Here is a 23,714-nt window from a genome sequence, read left to right on the forward strand (position 1 = left end):
ATAACCCTATCCCACACTCAAACACACTCGCAGCAAGAATTACAGCAAACACAAACACACCCTCTAAACCCCCCCCCTTAATTTCTTCAAGATGTAATTTAGATTTGAGGTCTTTCCTAATTAGCCTGAAAAGGGAGAGAGGGTTGAGAGAAAGAGATCATTTATTAGTGCAGCCAGAGAGAAACCCTCTAGTCTCACCACTGAAATCTGACAGCAGGGTTATATAAGCCAGGCAATTTCCTAAATACTTATTTCAGTGAGAAGAGAGAGAAAAAAAAAATTGCCTTTTAATATTTAATGCAGCGCAAGATTTAAATTCTGGACACTGGTGTGCAGATGCAGTCTGTTTGTTTCTCTCTAGCTGTATTCTTAGCTTGATGATTATTTGTATTTATTTGATATATTGAAAAATGGTGATTAGAGCTTTGACTGTCTTTACTGGTTTTGTTTGGTGAAATATTCCAGTTCATTCAAATCTACATTTCTTATTTTCATTGTGTGCTTTTTATTTTATTTTTTAATAAGGAGAGAGAGAGAGAATTCAAGGATCTCTCTACCCCTTCTTCACTCTCCCTTCCTCTCTCTTCCTTTCCTTTCCTCCGTGGGAATGTCCCATTCGTTCATATCTTATTTTGATAAATGTTCATTAAAACTGTCCTTGAGGCACGTGACACTAATTGTTACTCTCTATCAGAGAATCAACAGCACTCCAAAACATCTGAGAGGAAGGGTCAAGGAGTGCAATAGCACTTTAACTAACCACTCACAGGCCACGAAATACCTTTGTCTTGTGTCTTAATAATAAGAACTATAAGACAGGGTGTCCTGGGGGGATACAGGCAGAACCAGCGAGAGAGAGAGAGAGGGAAGAGGAACTCTTCTCCCTGGGTTCTGCTGTTCAGACAGCTCCTCATGTACACCATGATGCTTAGTGCATCTTCACTGCTACATGCATCAAACCCCTCTGCTGGAGGCTGGAGATCTGATCATTTATATCTCTCTCTGTCTGTATGTCAAAAGCACTCTATTGTTACCTCCTATCTCTCCCTCTCCGGCTCTCTCTCTCGGTCTCTTGCCTTCTCCCTCTCCGGCTCTCTCGGTCTCTTGCCTTCTCCCTCTCCGTCTCTCTCTCTCGGTCTCTTGCCTTCTCCCTCTCCGGCTCTCTCTCTCTCTGTCTCTTGCCTTCTCCCTCTCCGGCTCTCTCTCTCGGTCTCTTGCCTTCTCCCTCTCCGGCTCTCTCTCTGTCTCTTGCCTTCTCCCTCTCCGGCTCTCTCTCTCTCTCTCTCGGTCTCTTGCCTTCTCCCTCTCCGGCTCTCTCTGTCTCTCGGTCTCTTGCCTTCTCCCTCTCCGGCTCTCTCTCGGTCTCTTGCCTTCTCCCTCTCCGGCTCTCTCTCGGTCTCTTGCCTTCTCCCTCTCCGTCTCTCTCTCTTGGTCTCTTGCCTTCTCCCTCTCCAGCTCTCTCTCTCTCTCTCTCTCTCGTTCTCTTGCCTTCTTCCTCTCCGGCTCTCTCTCTCTCTCTCTCTCTCTCTCTCTCGGTCTCTTGCCTTCTCCCTCTCCAGCTCTCTCTCTCTCTCTCGGTCTCTTGCCTTCTCCCTCTCCGTCTCTCTCTCTCGGTCTCTTGCCTTCTCCCTCTCCAGCTCTCTCTCTCTCTCTCAGTCTCTTGCCTTCTTCCTCTCCGGCTCTCTCTCTCTCTCTCTCGGTCTCTTGCCTTCTCCCTCTCCGGCTCTCTCTCTCTCTCTCTCTCTCGGCCTCTTGCCTTCTCCCTCTCCGGCTCTCTCTCTCTCTCTCTGTCTCTTGCCTTCTCCCTCTCCGGCTCTCTCTCTCTCTCGGTCTCTTGCCTTCTCCCTCTCCGGCTCTCTCTCTCTCTCTCTCTCTCTCGGTCTCTTGCCTTCTCCCTCTCCGTCTTTCTCTCTCGGTCTCTTGCCTTCTCCCTCTCCAGCTCTCTCTCTCTCTCTCTCTCGGTCTCTTGCCTTCTCCCTCTCCGGCTCTCTCTCTCTCTCGGTCTCTTGCCTTCTCCCTTTCTGCCGTTCCGTCCACTCTTTTTATTAGCCCTCGCTCCTCCCTCTCTCTCCCGCAGGCGAGGCTAACGACAAAGACGTCCAGGTGGTAGAGTTACCCATCGTGGACAGCCTGCACCCCCGCCCCCCCTACCTGCCCCTGGCCATTCCCGAGGACCTGGCCCAGCGCCTCCACCGGCTCCATGGTGACCCTTCCGTCTGGTGGGTGTCTCAGTTTGTCAAGTACCTGATCCGGCCCCAGGCCTGGCTGGAGAAGGAGATCCAGGACACCACCGCCAAACTGGGCTTTAGGCACCCCATCATAGGGTAGGTGGACACACTACGCATGCAAGCACACATGTATTGTACGTGCGCGCGCACACACACCTACAGATACACACACGTACTATTTATTTTTGGCCATTCTATCTATCTCTGTCCTAATGGATACAAGCACCCATGCACACACATTCCTTATCGCTATCCCCACTGAGAGATGTAATTGAAAAGTAAAAGCAGTTATTTTCCTTTTATGTTGGGAGAGAGAGAGAGAGAGGGAGGGAGAGAGAGGGAGAGAGAGAGAGAATAGAGTCCTGTGAAGTGCTGGGTTGTCTGTCTCTTTGTTGTGCATAGTGGGATCTTCTCTCCTCTAAAACCTTCTCAGGAAGTACCACACTGTAGGTGTCGGCAACAGGTGTGATTTAAATACAGTACCAGTCAAAAGTTTTAGAACACCTACTCATTCAAGGTGTTTCTTTATTTTGTACTATTTTCTACATTGTAGAACAGTAGTGAAAACATCAAAACTATGAAATAGCACATATGGATGTAGTAACCAAAAAGGTGTTAAACAAATTTATTTTAGATTTTAGATTCTTCAAAGTAGCCACCCTTTGCCTTGATGACAGCTTTGCACACTCTTGGCATTCTCTCAACCAGCTTCACCTGGAATGCTTTTCCAACGGTCTTGAAGGAGTTCCCACATATGCTGAGCACTTGTTGGCTGCTTTTCCTTCACTCTGCGGTCCAACTCATCCCAAGCCATATCAACTGGGTTGAGGTCAGGTGATTGTGGAGGCCAGGTCATCTGATGCAGCACTCCACCACTATCCTTCTTGGTCAAATAGTCCTTACACAGCCTGGAGTTGTGCTTTGGGTCATTTTCCTGTTGAAAAACAAACGATAGTCCCACTAAGTGCAAACCAGATGGGATGGCGTATCGCTGCAGAATGCTGTGGTAGCCATGCTGGTAAAGTGTGCCTTGAATTCTAAATAAATCACTGACAGTGTCACCAGCAAAGCACCCCCACACCATCACACCTCCTCCTCCATGTTTCACGGTGGGAACCACACATGCAGAGATCATCCGTCCACCTACTCTGCGTCTCATGAAGACATAGCGCTTGGAACCAGAAATCTCAAATACCTTCTGTATATCACCCCTACCATGTCACAACACAATCTTGGTTTCATCAGACCAGAGAATCTTGTTTCTCATGGTCTGAGAATCTTTAGGTGCCTTTTGGAAAACTCCAAGCAGGCTGTCATGTGCCTTTAATTGAGGCGTGGCTTCCGTCTGACCACTCGACCATAAAGGCCTAATTGGTGGAGTGCTGCATGGTTCTCCCATCTACACAGAGGAACTCTAGAGCTCTGTCAGAGTGACCATCAGGTTTCTGTTCAACTCCCTAATCAAGACCCTTCTCCCCCGATTGCTCGGTTTGGCCGGGCGGCCAGCTCTAGGAAGAGTCTTGGTGGTTGCAAACTTCTTCCATTTAAGAATGATGGAGGCCACTGTGTTCTTGGGGACCTTCAATGCTGAAGACATTTTTTGGTACCCTTCCCCAGATCTGTGCCTCGACACAATCCTGTCTCGGAGCTCTACGGACAATTCCTTCGACCGAAAGGCTTAGTTTTTGCTCTGACATGCACAGTCAACTGTGGGACCTTATATAGACCGGTATGTGATTTCACAAATCATGTCCAATCAATTGAATTTACCACAGGTGGACTCCAAGTTGTAGAAACATCTCAAGGAGGATCAATGGAAACAGGATGCACCTGAGCTCAATTTCGAGTCTCATAGCAAAGGGTCTGAAATACTTATGTAAATACCTTTCTTTTGTTTTTAATACATTTGCTAACATTTGTAAAAACCTGTTTTTTGGTTTATCGTTATGGGGTATTTTGTGTGTAGATTGCTGAGGAAATGGTTTTATTTAATCCTTTGTAGAAGAAGACTGTAACGTAACAAAATGTGGAAAAGGTTAAAGGGTCTGAATACATTCCGAAGACACTGTACATATCTACCTCAATTACTTTGTACCCCTGCACATGTATAGAGCCAAGTTATCATTACTCAATGTGTATTTATTCCTTGTTTTAGTATTATTTTATTATTTTATTTTTCTCTCTGCATTGTAAGCAAGCATTTCACTTTTAGTCTACACCTGTTGTTTACGAAGCATGTGACAAATACCATTTTATTTTATTTTAATTTGAGAGGGAGAGGAGAAATCGAAGGGGGAGAGAGTGCGAAGGGAGATGGGGAGAGAGAGTGGGAGCGAGCTGGAGAGGGGGAGCGAGCTGGAGAGGGGGAGAGAGCTGGTGAGAGGGAGCGAGCTGAAGAGGGGGAGAGAGCTGGAGAGAGGGAGCGAGCTGGAGAGGGGGAGAGAGCTGGAGAGGGGGAGAGAGCTGGAGAGAGGGAGCGAGCAAGACGCGGAGAGCTAAAGAGAATCAGAGGGAGAGTGCTGCGTGCTCCAGCCGCTATCCAAACAACCCACTCTGCCATCCATCACTAGAAAGCACCATGACCTTCACTCTAGGAGAGGAGCGCTCTGCTTCACACACACACAAATCACTCACACACACACACACACACACACACCTGTAGAGACATGCAGACAGACACACATACACATTCTTAGACACGCGCACAGACAGACACACACCACACACTCCGCTAACTCCTCTCACCATCTTCCCTATATATCCTGTCCTGTAGGGTCCATGTGAGACGGACAGACAAGGTGGGGACAGAGGCAGCCTTCCACCCTATAGAGGAGTACATGGTACATGTAGAGGACCATTTCCAACACCTAGCCAGGCGCATGCTAGTGGACAAGAAGAGAGTCTACTTGGCCACTGACGACCCCTCACTACTACAGGAGGCCAAGGCTAAGTGCGTATACCTGGCTGTGTGTGCGTGTGTTTCTGTGTGTACGTGTGTGTCTGTGTGTGTGTGTGTCTACGTGCCGCCGGCAGTGTGGGTGTGTGTGTCTGCCGGACTGCCTTGTGGTATTCTGGACCTGTTTGTGATGACGAGAAGCTGTATTTGATGTGTGCTCCAAAGTACTGACAATACAAAGAATGAATGCCATATGCACGTTGACATCTGTATGGTCCTTTAGCTCTCTGACTGACTCTGTCTCTGTGTGTGTCTCAGGTACCCAGAATATGAGTTCATCAGTGATAACTCCATCTCGTGGTCTGCGGGGCTGCATAACCGCTACACCGAGAACTCTCTGAGAGGAGTCATCCTAGATATTCACTTCCTGTCCCAGACCAACTTCCTGGTCTGCACCTTCTCCTCACAGGTGACCTTTCACCTCCTATCTTACCTACTCCTCTTCCTCCTCCCCTTTCTTCTCCTCATTCTCTTCCTCAAAACTTTACTTTAGGAAGGCCCATACAATAGTAAGACCTAAGTAATACGCCATTGAGTGATACTGTACCATAACTACTGCCTTTTCCTGGTCAGGTCACAAGGTCCTACCCATAATCACCACCATAGAACCATAGGTCCTATGTAGCTCAGTTGGTAGAGCATGATGCTTGCAATGCCAGGATGGTGGGTTTGATTCCCGGGACCACCTGTACGTAAAATGTATGCACGCATGACTGTAAGTCGCTTTGGGTAAAATTGTCTGCTCAATGGAATATATTATTATTAGCCTCAATTCGTCAGTGCATGGACTCTACTCAAACCGGTGCGCCTGGCACCTACTACCATACCCCTTTCAAAGGCACTTCAATCTTTTGTCTTGCCCCTTCACCCTCTGAATGGCACACATGCACAATACATGTCTCCTGGCTTAAATATCCTTCTTTAACCCGTCTCCTCCCCCTTTTATCTACACTGATTGAAATGGATTTCACAGGTGACTGCAATAAGGAATCATAGCTTTTACCTGGATTCACCTGGTCAGTCTGTCATGGAAAGAGCAGGTGTTCCTAATGTTTTGTACACTCAGTGTGTGTGTGTGTGTGTGTGTGTATATATACAGTACCAGTCAAAAGTTTGGACACCCGTACTCATTCCATTCCACATTGTAGAATAATAGTGAAGAACATCAAAACTATGAAATAACACATATGGAATCATGTAGTAACCAAAAAAGTGTTAAACAAATCAAAATATATTTATATTTGAGTTTCTTCAAAGTAGCCACCCTTTGCCTTGATGACAGTTTTGCACACTCTTGGCATTCTCTCAGCCAGCTTCATGAGGTAATCACCTGGAATGCATTTCAAGTAACAGGTGTGCCTTGTTAAAAGTTCATTTGGAATTTCTTTCCTTCTTAATGCATTTGAGCCAATCAGTTGCGTTGTGACAAGGTAGGGGTGGAATACAGAAGATAGCCCTATTTGGTAAAATATCAAGTCCATATTATGGCAAGAACAGCTCAAATAAGCAAAGAGAAACAACAGTCCATCATTACTTTAAGACATGAAGGTCAGTCAATCCGGAAAACTTCTAGAGCTATGAAAGTTTCTTCAAGTGCAGTCACAAAAACCATCAAGCGCTATGATGAAACTGGCTCTAATGAGGACCGCCACAGGAAAGGAAGATCCAGAATTACCTCTGCTGCAGAGGATGAGTTCATTAGTTACCAACCTCAAAAATCGGCAATTAACTGAAATCTCTGAGTCTCATAGTAAAGGATCTGAATACTTATGTAACTAAGGTATTTCTAAACACCTGTTTTCTCTTTGTCATTATGGGGTATTGTGTGTAGATCGATGAGGGGAAAAAATTATTGGATCCATTTTAGAATACGTCTGTAACGTAACAAAATGTGGAAAAGTAGAGGGGTCTGAATACTTTCCGAATGCACCGTATATTAGCCTCTGTGTTCCATTTCTCATGCGGTCCTCTATATTATGTTGTGCTCCTGCTCCAGGTGTGCCGTGTGGCCTATGAGATCATGCAGACCCTCCATCCTGACGCCTCATCTCACTTCCACTCCCTGGATGACATCTACTACTTCGGGGGCCAGAACGCCCACAACCAGCTAGCCGTGTACGCCCACCAGCCCCGGAGCTCCGACGACATCCCCCTAGAGCCTGGCGACCTGATCGGGGTGGCGGGGAACCACTGGGACGGCAACTCCAAGGGCATCAACCGCAAGACGGGCCGCACCGGCCTCTACCCGTCCTACAAGGTGAAGGAGAAGATCGAGACCGTAAAGTATCCCACGTACCCCGAGGCAGACAAGATGCTGAATCAGTAAAGAGAGACTGAGATACAGACTGCTGCCCAGACAGACACTGATAAATTATGAGAGAAAACGTGGACCTTTAGCCCGAGAGAGGGGACGAAGGGGAATGCACTTTGAATGAGTGTGGGTCTTGGTCAGTTGAAGTGTGTATGAGTGCGTGTGTGTGTGCGCGTTTGTGAAATGCGGCATGTGGAGTATCTACAGGGTATCTGACTTACTCCTCACCAACCTGACCCTCCGGGACTAGGACCCTCCAGTGACTAACTCCTCACCAACCTGACCCTCCGGGACTAGGACCCTCCAGTGACTAACTCCGTCAGGGGGGTAAAATAAAAGACTACAATTAGCAAAGAAATGAAAGAAAATAAGGAATAAACAAATGATAGCACTCCGGTGGAATGATGAAGGGATCGCCCAATCAGAGCTCTTTATTTAAATAATAGTTGAAATGACTGAGAAACCTCAGAATGATGACTGAAAAAATAACTACAAAGAGAACTAATTGTGAACTGTAAGAGCCAACAAACAAACTCTTGACTTTCGCCTCTCCCCCTGTGCTGTTCTCTTCTCTTCTTGTGGACATTGGTTGTAGCCAATTGTTTTCTTCCTTCTTTCCTTCCTGCCCTTGTTTCCTCTCCTCCTTTCACTCCTTTCTTCACTCACTCCGTTTCAACTTACGCCAACTCATGCATTTTTTTCTGGCCCACCCTCTTAATTTTTCACCGCCATATTGTGCATTTGGATAAGTGATTTTAATGTTTTTAGTTGTTGTCGTTGGTGTGTGCGAGAGTGTGTGAGTGTGTGAGCATTCGAGCATGTGTGTGGGGTGTGTGTGAGTCCAAATAGGGTGCCTACTAAGGAAAATGGCTTCTGTACTTCTTCTCTCCAAGTGTCTCTGTTTTTGTTCGTGTCAAAGTGACGTCAGAGCCATAAGGACCCAGGCCTTGCCATGCAGATACTGCACATGCAGAATAATACATACTGTACATAATAGAGAAAACGGTATATGCAGAATACTGTATATGCAGAATACCACATTAAGAATACTGTATATGCAGAATACTGCATGTAGGATACTGTATATGCAGAATACTACATGTAGAATACTGTATATGCAGAATACCACATTAAGAATACTGTATATGCAGAATACTGCATGTAGGATACTGTATATGCAGAATACTACATGTAGAATACTGTATATGCAGAATACCACATTCAGAATACTGTATATGCAGAATACTACATGTAGGATACTGTATATGCAGAATACTGTATATGCAGAATACCACATTCAGAATACTGTATATGCAGAATACTACATGTAGGATACTGTATATGCAGAATACTACATGTAGATTACTGTATATGCAGAATACCACATTCAGAATACTGTACATACAGAATACTACATGTAAGATACTGTATATGCAGAATACCACATTCAGAATACTGTACATACAGAATACTACATGTAGAATACTGTATATGCAGAATACCACATTCAGAATACTGTACATACAGAATACTACATGTAGAATACTGTATATGCAGAATACCACATTCAGAATACTACATGTAGGATACTGTATATGCATAATACTACATGTAGAATACTGTATATGCAGAATACTACATGCATAATAGAGAACTGTATTTGCAGAATACTGTATATGCAGAATACCACATTCAGAATACTGTATATGCAGAATACTACATGTAGGATACTGTATATGCAGAATACTACATGTAGAATACTGTATATGCAGAATACCACATTCAGAATACTGTACATACAGAATTCTACATGCATAATAGAGAACTGTATATGCAGAATACTGTATATGCAGAATACTATATATGCAGAATACTATATATGCAGAATACTGTATATGCAGAAAACTGTACACTCCAGTCCAGACTCACTTAACTGTGTCTTACTCATTTTCTGTTGTTCATGTCCTTTTTAAAATGTTATTTTAATGTTATTGAATTTGAAAGAAAAATGAAAATTGACAACTACACTTTAAAAGATTACAAACAATGATTATTTACGTATGATGATGATAGCATTGATGAAGATGATGATTAACGAAGAATATGATTATTGTCCACCATGAAGACATGTTCATATTTTATGTTTCTGGGCATTGTCTTTGATAAAAGCAGATCAAATAAAGTGATCGGCTCAACTTGTTTGTGTTTCTGTGTCTGTTCCCACAGTCCACTCAAATGCTTTGTTGTTCAGAGTAGAGCAAGTGTACCTATTAAGCCCAACGAAATCTAAGTTTAGACATTTCTAACAGATACTGCCCTAATTTTGTGTAAGAAAATTGGATATAAACTGAAAGATGAATCTCTCTCGTGAAGTTAAATGACTTTACTTACAACATGTTTTAATAAGACGTACAAATATTTGATCAAATTTCAAATCAAATCAAATTTGATTTGTCACATACACATGGTTAGCAGATGGTAATGCAAGTGTAGTGAAATGCCTGTGCTTCTAGTGTGAAACGTCCAGGCTGGGCTTGATGGTTACCAAGTGTTCCCTTTAAGCCCGTGGGTGTTCCACATAAGCCCACCTCTTAAATAATCAATTTTAATTCATTTCCAAATGTTAAAAACTTACAAACGGACATTTCTTATGTAAAATTACATTCTATTAATCTCACCTAAAGTTATTTAAATAAACTGATAATTACTATTCATCGTGACAGTAGCACTCATAACAGGGGTTATCCACAGAGATCAATGTGGACTTAGACTTTTGTTCTTGCCAACCAGTACACACCTGATTCAGCTAATCATAGACTTCAATCAAGACATGATTAGTTGAATCAGGTGTGTTATTGCTTGGTTAGAACACAAACCTGCACCTACATTGGCGCTCTGGATAAGAAGCCATGCAACAAAGGCCATAACGCAAACAACTTTCAATGAATGATCTGAAAGCTGATTCACATTTGCTGTACTGCTATTGTTGTTGGTTAGTTCAACTTGTGTTTCTGAGGCCAATCTGAAGACAGATTCAAATCTCCCTTTCTACTGTGTATTACAAAGGTACAGGTGGTGGACCAAAAACAGAATCATCTGGATGAATGAAAAACAACAATATCACAATGTCCCCACCCAAAAGTGCATGAGTAGTCAGTCGCCCAATAGTCATCTTCTTGTCCCTTGTTTGTTTGTATTTTTATCCACCTCTTGTAGGTTTTCTATTCCTGTTATTCCTCAACCCTGGTCTTACAGTATTCTCTCTCTGCGTCAACGACTACCTGTCCACTCCAAACGTCTTGGAGAGAGTACAGAGGTTTCTAATTGTTGCTAATCTTGGTAAAGGCACCATGGCTAGATACACAATATGCCTAGCTGTAGTTTGTATGTGTTTTAATCAACTTAAATCTGAACAACAAAATTTGAATATTAGGGATATCAACACACTATCCCAATGTGTTTCTATGCAAACTGAGCTAGGAGCATACCGAGCTTAATTGGAACAAATCAAATTGTACAACTCCGTGGAATGCTTACTTACAAGCCCTTAACCAACAATGCAGTTTTAAGAAAATGTAGTTAAGAAGTTATTTACTAAATAAAATATAGTAAGCATATATTATTTTTATAACAATATATGTATATACAAATATATATATATACACAGCGGTTACTGGTACCGAGTCAATGTGTGGGGGTACAGGTTAGTCGAGGTAATTTGTACATGTAGGTAGGGGTAAAGTGACTATGCATAGATCATTAACAACAGTGATTTATGATGAAAAGAACAGAATAGCAAAGTCTACCCATAAAATATTTGGAAACCAATGGTTTGAGGTATAAATATACACTATAGACTTAAATATTATTTGAAGTGGAATGATCATGTTGAACAATATTGCTACATTGTCATTTACATTCTGTATAGAGGGAGTGTTTTTGTGCTTTAAACTCACCTGAGATAAATGTCAAATTTACACAAAAATTGCATCTATGTATAACAATGCAATGTTAATTTAACAGTTAAATAATCTGTGTCTGCCTGAAATCTATTATCTTGATGTAGTTGACCGAGTTATGTTGCTACTGTGAGCCTGTGACATGCAGGCACGATTTGCTAGCATGAAAACCCATATTTTCAATTGGGAAGAAGGGGTAATGAATTCTCATGAAATATGCTATTGTGCATATATCATCAGCACATTCATCTCTTAATTTTAGATGAAGTAAGATCACTTAGAAGGTACTAAAAATATCTGAAAGATGTGTTTATCTGAGGGTAGCCTCAACACCAATGTTTTTTTGCAGCTTTTGAAATTAGACGCGAGTGGGAATTTAAACATAATTGTAAATAACTTAAAAGATCAATTTTGAAATGTTTATTATTCATATTCATCATATCCAGCACCACCCCAACATCAGCATATGTGAAAATGTTGCGTTTCTATGTTTTGTAGTAAAAAAAAAGATAGAGGAAGATAAGTGTTTCCAATGACATCGTCAACCAATTAGTAGACAATTACTAAGCAATTAGTAGGCAATGCCTACTCTTAATTGGTTCAAATCACACAATGCATACCGATGATGCCATTGGAAACACTTACTTTCCTCTATCTTTTTTACTACAAAACATAGGAACTTGACATTTTCACATGTTGATGTTAGTGTCGTGCTGGAGATGGAAAATATACATTTTTACATTTTAAAAATGCCCCTTTAATAACAAAATATCTGATTGGTTTAGAATATAATATGTTATTGATACAGTGCTTTCAGAAAGTATTCATACCGCTTGACTTATTCCACATGTTGTTGTGATAGAGCCCGAATTAAAAATGGATGAAAAAACACACAATACCCCATAATGACAAAGTGAAAACACATTTTTTTGTATTTATTGAAAATTAAATACAGAAATTTCTCATTTACTTACAGTACCAGTCAAACGTTGACACACCTACTCATTCAAAGGTTTTCCTTTATTTTTACTATTTTCTATGTTGTAGAATAATAGGGAAGACATCAACACTCTAAAATAACACATATGGAATCGTGTAGTAACCAAAAAAGTGTTAAACAAATCAAAATAGATTTTTAGATTATTCAAAGTAGCCACCCTTTGCCTTGATGACAGATTTGCACACACTTGGCATTGACAGCCCCTGAGTCAATATACACTAAGTATACCAAACATAAGGAACACCTTAATATTGAGTTTAAATGTTTTAAGTCAAAACTGTAACTAGGCCTCTCAAGAACATTCAATGTTGTCTTGGTAAGCAACTCCAATATACATTTGGCCTTGTGTTTTTCTCACTGTGATCCAGGTTTTCCTCTAGGATTTTGCCTATTCCGATTATTTTTATCATTAAAAAAATTCCCTAGTCCTTGCCGATGACAAGCATACCCATAACATGATGCAGCCACCACTATGCTTGAAAATATGAAAGTGGTACTCAGTGATGTGTTGTGTTGGATTTTTGCCAAATCTCTACAGGCTTCCTTCTTTTCACTCTGTCATTTAGGTTAGTATTGTGGAGTAACTACAATGTTGTTGATCCATCTTCTGTTTTCTCCTATCACATCCATTATACTCTGTAACTGTTTTAAAGTCACCATTGGCCTCATGGTGAAATCCCTGAACACTTTCCTTCCTCTCTGGCAACTGAGTTAAGAAGGACAACTGTAAATCTGTGTAGTGACTGAGTGTATTGATACACAATCCAAAGTGTAATGAATAACTTTACCATGCTCAAATGGATATTCAATGTATGCTTTTTATTTGTACCCATCTACCTATAGGTGCCCTTCTTTGCCAGGCATTGGAAAAACTCCCTGGTCTTTGTGATGGAATCTGTGTTTGAAATTCACTGCTCGACTGAAGGGCCTTGCAGATAATTGTGTGTGGGGTACTTAGGTTGTCATTCAAAAATATTATTAATACTATTATTGCACACAGAGTCCATGCAACTTATGTAACTTGTTTAAGCACATTTTTACTCCTGAACTTATTTAGGTTTGCCATAAGGGGTTGAATACTATTGACTAAAGACATTTTATCTTTACATTTTTTATTCATTTGTAAAACATCTAAAAACATAATTCCACTTTTACATTATGGGGTATTGTGTGTAGGCCAGTGACACAACATCTCAATTTAATCCATTTTAAATTAGGCTGCAACACAACAACATTTGGAAAAAGTCAAGGGGTGTGAATACTTTCTGAAGGCACTGTACCACAACCAAATGTTGAAATTAGTTGAAACCTTAAACAGCAGAACATTAAAAAAAAATAATAATAGAATAAATTGTTATCCAAAGATCGAAGTGGGCTTAATGGGCACGGTTTTCCTAGCTGAACGCACTTACACATTCTACCTCCTTGATAATTGCTACCACATTTGTTGTGTTTACTATAAGAACAACACCCTGTGTTTTTAAAGTGTCATTACCAATTGCACTTTGAGCTACTCTGTCTGTCAAACTGCATTTGTGCAGGTTATTGGTGAGCCTGGGAAGTTTTATGTGAGGGGTACTTTGTCTGTGTATGCGTGTATCCAGACAGCGAGAGAGAAAAAGTGAGCGAGCAAACGAGAGAGAGGTAATCGTCTCTTTTCTGTCAACAAGTAAAAGCAAATGAGGTCTTCAGTGACAGACCCCAAATGACTCATCAAAGGAAGAGGTGGCTCTCTCTCTCTCTCTCTCTCTCTCTCTCTCCCTCTCTCCCTCCCTCCCTCCCTCCCTCCTTCCCTCCATATAGCCATTTACAGAGAAAAGTGTATTGTCCCGACCAGGGGCTACTCAAAGGGCACTTTAATTAAACCACAGAGAGATACGGTGATGTGGTGGCGGAGAGAGCGGCGTGTCTTAAACTCTCATTTAAACAGTCTCTTCACTCAACTATTTTGCTAATTAGCTGCCACTGAGCTGTTCTCTCTCAAAGACAGAAGGGAGAAACACTTTGTCAGCTTCATTCACTCATTCTCTTTTTGATGAATGAAATGATATTTTTGGGTCTCTGCTTCGGTCAGTGATAAACATGTGTTTGTTTCAGAGGACTATAACACCAATGTCAATTAGATGTTTGGCCACACTGGCTCCTGCTGTGTCCTCTCTGCCTGAAGTCTGCCCACAGACCTACAGTATCTATCTCACACAGCAGATAGATTGACCAGGGTGATTCCAATTGGAGATTTATATTCCTTCTAAATGAACTGTAGGCAATCATACTATGTGAGGCGGATGCAATATATCCATCATAGTAGCAATATGACTCCGATGTACCGGTGTGCAGTTACATGCACCACCAAGGGCATTTGTTGTTGGAATATTAAAACTCTGCCACCGACATCACTGGCCTGTCTGTATCAACTATTTCTCAGTACCATACCAGCTCTGTCAGTGACCCCATCACTGTCACTCCGTTGGCTTCCAGGGGTGTGTATTTATGGATGCCAAGTGAAGCCAGGCTTCCAAACAAAAATGTACAGAGAAAAATATAAAATATACATAAAATAATGCTGTCGGGTCATAAAGAGTATGACATTGTTGCCACATGTAGCATTGAATGCAAGGGAAGCCCGCAAGCATTTGGGATCCCTTGACAAATAAAGTATAAAATAATACCGAATCTGTTACGGTGCGTGAATGAGGACCCAAAAGCGAATTAACTTAAACAGAGCTTCTTTAATTACCAAACATAGGTAGGCTCAGACGGACCGGCAGATTCCGACAGGACAAGACAAGGTTACAGCAAACATGACGACAGTCTGGTTCAGGCATGAAACACAACAAACAAGAATCCGACAAGGACAGGAACAAAAACAGAGAGAGATATAGGGGACTAATCAGAGGGAAAAAGGGAACAGGTGGGAAAAGGGGTGACGAGGTGGTTAGGAGGAGACAAGGCACAGCTGGGGGAAAGAGGGGGAGAAAAGGTAACCTAACAACGACCAGCAGAGGGAGACAGGGTGAAGGGAAAGGACAGAGACAAGACACAACATGACAGTACATGACAGAATCAGCGTTGAGCTAAACTGAGTGAGCTCAACTGTGAATGGTCCTGGCCCACCAAAAAAAAATGGTTAAGGGAAGCCATCTTGGAATTGACGTCTCTCCTCTCTTAACAACCTTGATTTGTTGCATCTCGTTGTGCTGGTGTCCACCGTTGGCTAGTTAGCTAGCTAGCAAAAATTGTCACACTCCTAAATAACCCATGGATGTAGATAGGGATTTGGACTTGTGGTTAAACTTAATTCTCCGTACTGACTAGGTATCCCCCTTTCCACATCCAATTTAGCTTACGTTGATTGGACTATATTGTTTTTGGTATCTTTTAGTAGACTTTACTTACTTACAAGCCCTTAACCAACAATGCAGTTTTAAGAAAATAGAGTAAAGAAAATATTTTTTTAAATATATGAATTGTTGATGAATTGTTCAGCAGCCTTATGGCTTGGGGGTAGAAGCTGTTTAGGAGCCTTTTGGACCTACAGTGCCTTGCGAAAGTATTCGGCCCCCTTGAACTTTGCGACCTTTTCCCACATTTCAGGCTTCAAACATAAAGATATAAAACTGTATTTTTTTGTGAAGAATCAACAACAAGTGGGACACAATCATGAAGTGGAACGACATTTATTGGATTTTTCAAACTTTTTTAACAAATCAAAAACTGAAAAAATGGGCGTGCAAAATTATTCAGCCCCCTTAAGTTAATACTTTGTAGCGCCACCTTTTGCTGCGATTACAGCTGTAAGTCGCTTGGGGTATGTCTCTATCAGTTTTGCACATCGAGAGACTGAAATTTTTTCCCATTCCTCCTTGCAAAACAGCTCGAGCTCAGTGAGGTTGGATGGAGAGCATTTGTGAACAGCAGTTTTCAGTTCTTTCCACAGATTCTCGATTGGATTCAGGTCTGGACTTTGACTTGGCCATTCTAACACCTGGATATGTTTATTTTTGAACCATTCCATTGTAGATTTTGCTTTATGTTTTGGATCATTGTCTTGTTGGAAGACAAATCTCCGTCCCAGTCTCAGGTCTTTTGCAGACTACATCAGGTTTTCTTCCAGAATGGTCCTGTATTTGGCTCCATCCATCTTCCCATCAATTTTAACCATCTTCCCTGTCCCTGCTGAAGAAAAGCAGGCCCAAACCATGATGCTGCCACCACCATGTTTGACAGTGGGGATGGTGTGTTCAGCTGTGTTGCTTTTACGCCAAACATAACGTTTTGCATTGTTGCCAAAAAGTTCAATTTTGGTTTCATCTGACCAGAGCACCTTCTTCCACATGTTTGGTGTGTCTCCCAGGTGGCTTGTGGCAAACTTTAAACAACACTTTTTATGGATATCTTTAAGAAATGGCTTTCTTCTTGCCACTCTTCCATAAAGGCCAGATTTGTGCAATATACGACTGATTGTTGTCCTATGGACAGAGTCTCCCACCTCAGCTGTAGATCTCTGCAGTTCATCCAGAGTGATCATGGGCCTCTTGGCTGCATCTCTGATCAGTCTTCTCCTTGTATGAGCTGAACGTTTAGAGGGACGGCCAGGTCTTGGTAGATTTGCAGTGGTATGATACTCCTTCCATTTCAATATTATCGCTTGCACAGTGCTCCTTGGGATGTTTAAAGCTTGGGAAATCTTTTTGTATCCAAATCCGGCTTTAAACTTCTTCACAACAGTATCTCGGACCTGCCTGGTGTGTTCCTTGTTCTTCATGATGCTCTCTGCGCTTTTAACGGACCTCTGAGACTATCACAGTGCAGGTGCATTTATACGGAGACTTTATTACACACAGGTGGATTGTATTTATCATCATTAGTCATTTAGGTCAACATTGGATCATTCAGAGATCCTCACTGAACTTCTGGAGAGAGTTTGCTGCACTGAAAGTAAAGGGGCTGAATAATTTTGCACGCCCAATTTTTAAGTTTTTGATTTATTAAAAAAGTTTGAAATATCCAATAAATGTCGTTCCACTTCATGATTGTGTCCCACTTGTTGTTGATTCTTCACAAAAAAATACAGTTTTATATCTTTATGTTTGAAGCCTGAAATGTGGCAAAAGTTCGCAAAGTTCAAGGGGGCCGAATACTTTCGCAAGGCACTGTAGACTTGGTGCTCCGTTACCGCTTGCTGTGCGTTAGCAGAGAGAACAGTCTATGACTTGGGTGACTGGAGTCTTAGGCAATTTTTTGGTCCTTCCTCTGACTCCGCCTAGTATATGCAATACCAGTCAAAGTTTATTTTAAGGGTTTTTCTTTATTTGTACTATTTTCTATATTGTAGAATAATAGTGAAGATAACACATGTGAAATTATGTAGTAACTAAAACAGTGTTAAACAAATCAAAGTAGATTTTATATTTGAGATTCTTCAAAGTGGCCACGCATTGCTTTGAAAACAGCATTGCACACTCTTGGCATTCTCTCAACCAGCTTCATGAGTTAGTCACCTGGAATGCATTTAAATTAACAGTTGTGCCATGTTAGAAGTTAATTTGTGGAATGTCTTTCCTTAATGTATTTGAGCCAATCAGTTGTGTTGTGACAAGGTAGGGGGGTATACAGAAGATAACCCTATTTGGTAAAAGACAAAGTTTATATTACGGCAAGAACAGCTCAAATAATCAAAGAGAAACAACAGTCCATCATTACTTTAAGACATGAAGGTCAGTCATTCTGAAAAATATCAAGATCTTTGAAGGTGTCTTAAAAGTGCCGTCGCAAAACCATCAAATTCTATGCTGAAACTGGCTCTCGTGAGGACCGCCACTGGAAAGGAAGACCCAGAGTTACATCTGCTGCAGAGGATATGTTTATTAGAGTTACCTGCACCACGGATTGCAGCCCAAATAAATGCATCACAGAGTTCAAGTAACTGATACATCTCAACATCAACTGTTCAGAGGAGACTGTGTGAATCAGGCCTTCATGGTCGAATTGCTGCAAAGAAACCACTACTAAAGGACACCAATAATAAGAAGAGACTTGCTTGGGCCAAGAAACTCGAGCAATGGACATTAGACTGGTGGAAATCTGTCCTTTGGTGAGTCCAAATTTGAGATTTCTGGTTCCAAACGCCATGTCTTTGTGAGATGCAGAGTAGATGAACGAATGATCTCTGCACGTGTGGTTCCCACCGTGAAGCATGGAGTAGGAGTGTGATGGTGTGGGAAAGCTTTGCTGGTGACACTGTCTGTGATTTATTTCGAATTGAAGTCACACTTAACCAGCATGGCTGCATTCTGCAGCGATAGAGCATCCCATCTGGTTTGCGCTTAGTGGGACTATCATTTGTTTTTCAACAGGACAATGACCCAAAGCACACCTCCAGGCTGTATAAGGGCTATTTGTCCAAAAAGGAAAGTGATGGAGTGCTGCATCAGATGACCTGGCTTCCACAATCTCCCGACCTCAACCCAATTGACATGGTTTGGAATGAGTTGGACCGCAGAGTGAAAGAAAAGCAGCCAACAAGTGCACAGCATATGTGGGAAGTCCTTCAAGACTAGTTTGATAAGCAGACACCTCACAAGTCCTCAAATGGCAGCTTCATTAAATAGTACCCGCAAAACACCAGTCTCAGAGTCAACAGTTAAGAAGCGATTCCGGGATGCTGGCCTTCTAGGCAGAGGTGCAAAGAAAAAGCTATATCTTAGACTGGTCAAGAAAAAGATTAAGATGGGCATAAGAACATAGACACTGGACAGCGTAACTCTGCCTAGAAGGCCAGCATCCCGGAGTCGCCTCTTCACGGTTGACGTTGAGATTGGTGTTTTGCGGGTACAATTTAATGAAGTTGCCAGGACTTGTGAGGCATCTGTTTCTCAAACTAGACACTCTAATGTACTTGTCCTCTTGCTCAGTTGTGCACCGGGGCCTCCCACTCCTCTTTCTATTCTGGTTATTGCCAGTTTGCACTGTTCTGTGAAGGGAGTAGTACACAGCGTTGTACGAGATCTTCAGGTTATTGGCAATTTCTTGCATGGAATAGCCTTCATTTCTCATAACAGGAATAGTTTCAGAAGAAATATCTTTGTTTCTAGCCATTTTGAGCATGTAATCGAACCCACAAATGCTGATGCTGCAGATACTCAACTAGTCTAAAGAAGGCCAGTTTTATTGCTTCTTTAAATCAGCACAACAGTTTTCAGCTGTGCTAACAGAACTGCAAAAGGGTTTTCTAATGATCAATTAGCCTTTTAAAATGATAAGCTTGGATTAGCTAACACAACGTGCCATTGGAACACAGAAGTGATGGTTGCTGATAATGGGCCTCTTTACACCTATGTAGATATTCCATTAAAAATATGCCGTTTCCAGCTACAATAGTCCTTTATAACATTAACAATGTACACTGTATTTCTGATCAATTTGATGTTATTTTAATGGACAAAAGTGCTTTTCTTTCAAAAACAAGGATATTTATAAGTGACCCCAAACTTTTGAACAGTAGTGTACGTTTGTCTAGCTGTGTCCAGTCAAGGTGGTGCTTGTACAAGCAGACCATCTATGGGAGGAAGGATGTCAGAGTTCCGCAGCAGCTGAAACCTGGTCCCGACTGAGTCTAATGCTCCTTGCTGGCAACAACACCAGGCTCCAGAGCATCGAAGCTATAAAACAGGAAATGACAAAACTTGAGAAGACATTACAACCTTCTACAACGTCAATTCACCTCCCAAGTTTAGATAAGATGAATAACTTCATAAAATGCAATGAAAATGATATTCACCTGAAGTGCGGGTACTGCTTGATTTGTGGCAGCGGCCTGAAGTACAGAGTCAGGTGTTGTTGCCAGCCATAGCTTTCCACCAGCACCGTACCATCCTCCGGTCCAACCAGCTGTGGGATGTTGACCTCTGTCACAGTGCTGTCCATCACAACACCAGCAATCTCAGACAAAGTGTTCACTCGGGTCTTTCTGAAGTGCTGCTTGATGAGGCTAAAGCACCAGTCGGGGGCAAACTTGGTGTGGCCTGTGATCGGGAAGTGAAGGTCCTGACTGTGTTGGAGCTTGTGCACGGTCCACCAGGCACAATACCAGAGCACAAACTTGTTCTTGTTTTGGCCACTTCAGTTGCGAGGAGTTAAAAAGTAGATGGGACCTGGTTGCATAGGGTCAGAAGTATAGTTCACCTGCAAACAACAAAAGAACATTAAGATAAGTTAATGAAAAGAAAATGTAAAGTCAAATGTAAACAATGAACCATAACCCCAATCCATATAGTACTAGCAATACAAACCGATTGTCATGGCTAGCTAAAGTTAAGCAAATAGGTTCAATGTTAGTTAATTAGCTGGCTAACATTAGACTATAAATAGCAATGTGAAATGGCATTCTGAGATAATATTACTACACACAGATCATAAATGTAATGTTAGCTAGCAGGCCAGCCATATAACTTCAACTAGCTAGCTAACAGTAAGCTTTAACTTGCAATGAAAACAACTTTCTGACAAAATTAGAAACCTATAATATCTGAAACTATATCTAGACTCTTACCAGTACACATGGATGAAAGCTTCACGGCAGACTGCAACCCCTTTCAGTAAATAAGACGACCTGTGTCGTTTGCTTGGCCCGTTGTTGTGTCAAGTCACTCTGGTTCACACAGACCGTGTGCAATGACATAAGAATCATCTTAAGCTTTAGCCCCCACCTAAACTCTGACCATTTTACTCTCCCTAGCAGAGCTGTTTAGGCTGTTTTCATGTCATCCAGAAAGTTGGTGTCTGTAACTGTGCTCTTGGCAACAATTTAAATACACATTTTTGCAGACGTTTACCGGCCATATTCAACCTGTGTGATATAAATTCATCAGTTATTCTGCGCTCTGGTTGTTGCAGTGACGTTCTATTGAAATGGATACTTGCATACTGGAGTCTTTTGTTAAGTTTTAAGATGCGATACATTTAAAAAAAGCTGTGTTAGACAGGATTACCCTACACCAGCTCAAATAGACAGAAGTGTGCTATATGGCAGACCAATCCAAACTCATCTCTCTGCATGTCCAGCCCACTCATTATCTCAGCCAATCATGGCTAGTGAAAAGGTTGCTGGCTTTTTCTGTGGCTTAACCAACTAGGCTCGTAATTTAACAATTTTATTAGTATTTACAGATGGCATACAAGTTTTCTATTTAGGCACATGAAAGTTCACGTTCGAGAAGGCATTTCTGCACCCCCAAAAAACATTTTATTAAAAAAATTACGTTTACGTTCAAACGACTCTCCTGTGAAGTAGTGAACTGCGGCATACGACTAGTTTCCTGAAACAGATCACATATTGACTTTCACAGGGAAGAGTGAGAGAACACATGTTATAACAGTTTCACACCAGCCTTGATAAGAATGAGATTGGGGCAAGGTTAGCACAAGCTACAATCGAGTGTCTCTCCTCACAATTTAGGGGCATAGCTCTGCCTCTAGAAGCCTCGCCTTTCCAAATCATAATTCTAACTATTAAATCATTCAAATTTAGTCCTTAGAACCAACGTGAAGCACTATCACTTTAATTTAAGACCCTCAACTTAAAAAATGAAAGAACAAACTTCCCACCACCTTGCTGATTAATGCCAACACAAATATCGGGAGGCCTGTTTGCTGGCATTTACTGAGACTTGGCTGGATGACAGAGTCCCGGACAGAGAAGTGAAGCCGGCTCACTTTGGTCAGAGCAGACCGTGATCTGACCATCACAGGGAAATTTCACGGCGGGGGCGTGCCTGCTTTTCAGGGACCAGTGGTGTAAATCGATCCTGGTAAGAGAGAGACTCTGTACCCCTGACATTGAACTGCTTTCTGTGTCACTGCAACCATACTATCTGCCCCGTGAGTTTTCCCAATTGTTTGTTACCGTTGTGTACATTCAACCTAAAGCTAATATAACAAAGGCATCAGAGATTATTTATAATCTGTCACAGAAACTGGAATCCATCTCCCCCGACTCACCCAAATTTATTTGAGGGGATTTTAACAACTGTACCTTGTACAAAGTCCTGCGCACATACCACCAATATGTGAAATGTCACACTAGGAAAAATAGGACTCTTGACTTATGCTATGGGACAATACCAAATGCAATTTCTGCCACCACCAGACCTCCCCTGGGGACATCAGACCACAATGTGTTCTACCTCAGGCCAACCTACTGTCGGCTCCTGGAAAGGGAGAAACTCACTCTTAAAACTGTCCAGATTTGGAATGACAACAGTATCACTTGTCTCCAGGGGTGTTTTGACTGTACTATGTGGGAGGTATTTGGTCTCCAGGGGTGTTTTGACTGTACTATGTGGGAGGTATTTGGTCTCCAGGGGTGTTTTGACTGTACTATGTGGGAGGTATTTGGTCTCCAGGGGTGTTTTGACTGTAATATGTGGGAGGTATTTGGTCTCCAGGGGGTGTTTTGACTGTACTATGTGGGAGGTATTTGGTCTCCAGGGGGTGTTTTGACTGTACTATGTGGAAGGTATTTGGTCTCCAGGGGTGTTTTGACTGTACTATGTGGGAGGTATTTGGTCTCCAGGGGTGTTTTGACTGTACTATGTGGGAGGTATTTGGTCTCCAGGGTTGTTTTGACTGTACTATGTGGGAGGTATTTGGTCTCCAGGGTTGTTTTGACTGTACTATGTGGGAGGTATTTGGTCTCCAGGGGTGTTTTGACTGTACTATGTGGGAGGTATTTTGTCACCAGGGGGTGTTTTGACTGTACTATGTGGAAGGTATTTGGTCTCCAGGGGTGTTTTGACTGTACTATGTGGGAGGTATTTGGTCTCCAGGGGTGTTTTGACTGTACTATGTGGGAGGTATTTGGTCTCCAGGGGGTGTTTTGATTGTACTATGTGGGAGGTATTATGGTCTCCAGGGGTGTTTTGACTGTACTATGTGGGAGGTATTTGGTCTCCAGGGGTGTTTTGAGTGTACTATGTGGGAGGACAGCAGCTCTGATCTTAATGAACTCACAGATGTTGTTTCAGACTATGTAAAGTTCTGTGTTGAGTCAGTTGTGCCTACTAAAACCTGTAAAATCTTCCCTAACCATATGCATTGGGTATCAAAACATCTAAAATCACTACATGATAGGAAGAAGGCAGATTATGCTGGGGGTGATAGACAGGCTTTAAGAGATGTACAACGTGAGATCAAAAGACAGATACTGGTGGACAAGGAGGCATTCAAGCAAAGGGTGGAGAGGACCCTCTCCTCAGGAAAC

At 42.0% G+C, this 23,714-nt stretch overlaps 1 protein-coding gene across 5 annotated transcripts in view; it reads left to right on the plus strand.

Annotated features, from left to right (window-relative positions):
* The window catches only part of LOC110498325 (alpha-(1,6)-fucosyltransferase), a 119,772-nt gene extending 110,082 nt beyond the window's left edge, over positions 1-9,690 (plus strand). For all 5 annotated transcript variants that reach the window (XM_036954611.2, XM_036954610.2, XM_036954614.2 and 2 more), the window contains 4 exons: positions 2,078-2,324; positions 5,002-5,178; positions 5,443-5,593; positions 7,181-9,690. In XM_036954611.2, coding sequence (XP_036810506.2) covers positions 2,078-2,324; positions 5,002-5,178; positions 5,443-5,593; positions 7,181-7,510 — 905 coding nt within the window. In that variant the 3' untranslated portion in view covers positions 7,511-9,690. The remainder of the gene's footprint in view (positions 1-2,077; positions 2,325-5,001; positions 5,179-5,442; positions 5,594-7,180) is intronic.
* Positions 9,691-23,714: the final 14,024 nt, after the last annotated feature.

Source organism: Oncorhynchus mykiss, chromosome 19 (genome assembly GCF_057628025.1).
Source record: "Oncorhynchus mykiss isolate SJ-2025 chromosome 19, ASM5762802v1, whole genome shotgun sequence".
Classification (NCBI taxonomy): Eukaryota; Metazoa; Chordata; class Actinopteri; order Salmoniformes; family Salmonidae; genus Oncorhynchus; species Oncorhynchus mykiss.